General features: G+C 42.5%; 1 protein-coding gene across 1 annotated transcript; it reads right to left on the bottom strand.

Annotated features, from left to right (window-relative positions):
• Positions 1 to 85: 85 nt before the first annotated feature.
• LOC111648426 (GDH/6PGL endoplasmic bifunctional protein-like) lies at positions 86 to 2,921 on the bottom strand. The gene is made up of 2 exons (XM_023398281.2): positions 2,501 to 2,921; positions 86 to 2,362 (listed from the first exon to the last, which is right to left on the bottom strand). The coding sequence occupies exons 1-2, from the start codon at positions 2,700 to 2,702 to the stop codon at positions 1,017 to 1,019; spliced, it is 1,548 nt and encodes a 515-aa protein (XP_023254049.2). The 5' UTR covers positions 2,703 to 2,921; the 3' UTR covers positions 86 to 1,016.
• Positions 2,922 to 3,010: the final 89 nt, after the last annotated feature.

Raw genomic sequence — 3,010 nt, forward strand, 5'->3', positions numbered from 1 at the left:
TAAATATTTTAATTACAAATGTTTGTATCTGTATTATCATTATGCAAACAAAATATATTATTTACGAAACCAGTCTCATTTCCAATTTTGTTTTGTGCAGGGGTTCACTGTCACTGGACAATATGAAACATACAATCAATAAGTGTAGATTACACCAAAGTTCACCTGAGATCTGATATAATTCAAACATACAACAATCCTGGGTTATAATAAGTGCACAAATCCTTGTGTTTGCTGGAAGTGGCTTTAGGCACGACATGTTTACAACATCAGATGCTCAGTGCAACATGGTCTGCACTCTGTAAACTGCAGACATGTGTATACTTCGTATATTGGTCTAGATTTTCACTCATCTCATATTAATTAGGCTTAGTTAAACCATCAAACTCATTTCACACTCTCACACACACACAGAAAAATATTCAAATGAGGTTTTAACTTTCAGTAAAAAGGACCATACCCGTTGTTTTTGCCCCTATTAATTAGAAATACTTCTAAACATTCCTGCCAGCAAATTTTCAAAGCTTTTAACTTTTAGCTATTAAGTTATCACCAGTTCATAATCCAGTTGCAACGCTTTACTGCTGGTGAAATCATGTGCTGGAAAAAAGCGTCCCTTTTAATGTGAGAAACCACAAACTGTATAATGTTCTTTGCACAGTGTCCATGTTTCCCCATAAGCAAATGAATCCTCCAAGAAGGGGCTGTTTTTTAAAAACGGTTTTCTGTTTTCAGCTGCCATATGACACTGATAGCTATAATGGATTTATTATTCTGATTAAAGTTCATGTATCTAGACTCTAACAAACGGCTGGTTGGAAAGTAGGAGATCAATCAGAAATCTGCTGGCATTATTTTAAAAAGATGCAGCACTAATTATCAGTAAATGTGATTGTAGTTAATAAGCAGAAACATGTAAAACTACTGGTCCTCATACATTCTTTACCCCCAAATCAGCTGTTGAATTAAAGCAGCTCCAAAGACATTTGTCTGATTAAAAGCAAGGATTACAACCCCTATCCGAAAAGTGCATCATAGTCCATGTACCACACAAGTTGGCCATTAGCAGGCTTCACCCCGGTGACAGGCCATTTCAATGGGTTGTCCTTCACTCGGCTCATCTGGGTGATCATCTCATGCTTGCCTTTACCCATCACTAAAAGAGCCACTTTCTGGGCTCGGTTAATTGCCGTGAACGTGAGGCTCATACGCTGGTGAGGTTTGTCAGGGCTTTCAGTGAAAGCCACCAGTCTCTCCCCAAGTTCATCCACTTTAGTACCTGGGAACAGAGAAGCTGTGTGGCTGTCATAGCCAACTCCTAACAGTACGAAGTGGAAGCTGGAGCCATTAACCAAACTGCTGATCTCTTTCTCATACAGCTGTGCTCCCCCGTCCTCCTCCACGCATAAACGATGGTTGAGCTGCACTGGCATGGGGTGGATGTTGAAATAGGGTATCCTAACATGTTGTAGCAGTTGGTTATAGAGTGTGTAGAAGTTAGACTCCGGTTCAGTAAGCGGCACGCAGCGTTCATCCACCATCCACACATGGGTGTCTCTCCAGGGGAAGGAGAAGTGGTGCAGGGCTAAATTGTGGAACAGAGCGAGGGGTGTGGAGCCACCAGAGAGGGCGAGATGGAAAACGCCGCTCTCACGCACGGCTGCCTCCGCCGCTTCCTGCACATCAGCAGCTAGCTGCTCCACTAGCTGCTCAGCCCAGGCGGACACCATGTTATTATTACGAAATTTGCCTTGCATCACTTGGAAACCACTTGCTGACATGCCACCCATCTGATCGGGGCTGATTATCACCACCTCGCTGTTGTAGCTAATGTCCTTCCCTTTCAGACGGACGTCCAGCATGTCCCCGTTGTCTACACCACCAGGGTAGATGCGGGGAAAAGAGCTGGATAGGCTATTGAGCAGCGGTGTCCATAAGCCCCAAGAAGCCAGCAGGTTTTCAGTACTAATGAAACTATTTTTATGTCCAGCAAAGATGTGAGAGATCAGTTCTGCATACGCTTCCCTGTCCTCCGTTGGAGTTTGAACATAGTAGTCTGAAATTGGCAAACCTAAAACACTGATATCAGCATGCTCTGTAACTTCCTTCCACTCACCGTCCGTTAAAACTGGCTTGAACAAATTCTTACTTACAAGAATTGCTGGATATTTAAGGCTGCCATGCCCAAAGTAGAAAACAATCTGTTTGGGCTTGCAGTGAATGCTGTCGTGGTTTTGAAGACAAAAGATGTTGTTCTTGAAAAGTATGCGAGCATATCCCACCCGCTCCTCTAACATCTTCCCTGAGATTAAAAGAATTGGCACACCTTCATACTGGGCTTCATCAATGTGTGCCAGTACAGCTGAAATATACAAACACAAGCACTTATTAGCTTATTAACTATATTTGTTATTATTAAATTTTTTTTTTTTTTTACAACTCAACAGTAAAGAATAAACAGAATCATAATAACTAAAAATAAAAGCTGTTAAGTGCTCACCTGCAAATGTTGGCGTATGAGTGATGCGGTCTTTCGTCATATTCAGCTCCTGCTGAACCTCGGACTTGTATGATTGGTACTGGCCGAGCACAGCTTGATTCTTTCCTAAGGGCAGCAGTGAACTGATTACCCTCAGCTTGTTTTGCGTGACTTCCTCATTGCTGCTCAGATTCATGGGAAGCTTCATGGTCAACAGCGTCATGACCTCAGTCAGGTGGTTCTGTAGCACATCTCTGATCACCCCGTATTGGTCATAGAAGGGAATACGACCTTGAAGAAAAAAACAACATGACGACGAGTTAATTTCAACAGTGCTGATGCAATGTGAATCATCTTTACACACACACACACACACACACACACACACAGTATGTAACTTCTTGGTGTCTCACAATCAAAACAATAACAAAAGACAGCATTTGGTGACGTCGAGAAGTAGCATGGATGGGATCATAGGGGTTAGTGTCTTCACCATCAGTGTAGTCAGTGCAGTTAGCTTCTCCCAGTTCC

This window comes from Seriola lalandi, unplaced genomic scaffold, assembly GCF_002814215.2.
Source record: "Seriola lalandi dorsalis isolate HSWRI2012SDOR001 ecotype SW California unplaced genomic scaffold, Sedor1 jcf7180002023738, whole genome shotgun sequence".
Classification (NCBI taxonomy): Eukaryota; Metazoa; Chordata; class Actinopteri; order Carangiformes; family Carangidae; genus Seriola; species Seriola lalandi.

Excerpts from the sequence above, each read along its gene's own strand:
- LOC111648426 (XM_023398281.2), bottom strand. The coding sequence starts at position 2,702 with ATGACGCTGTTGACCATGAAGCTTCCCATGAATCTGAGCAGCAATGAG. Across the intron at positions 2,363-2,500 it reads TCATACGCCAACATTTGCAG|CTGTACTGGCACACATTGAT; the intron begins GTGAGCACTTAA and ends TGTATATTTCAG.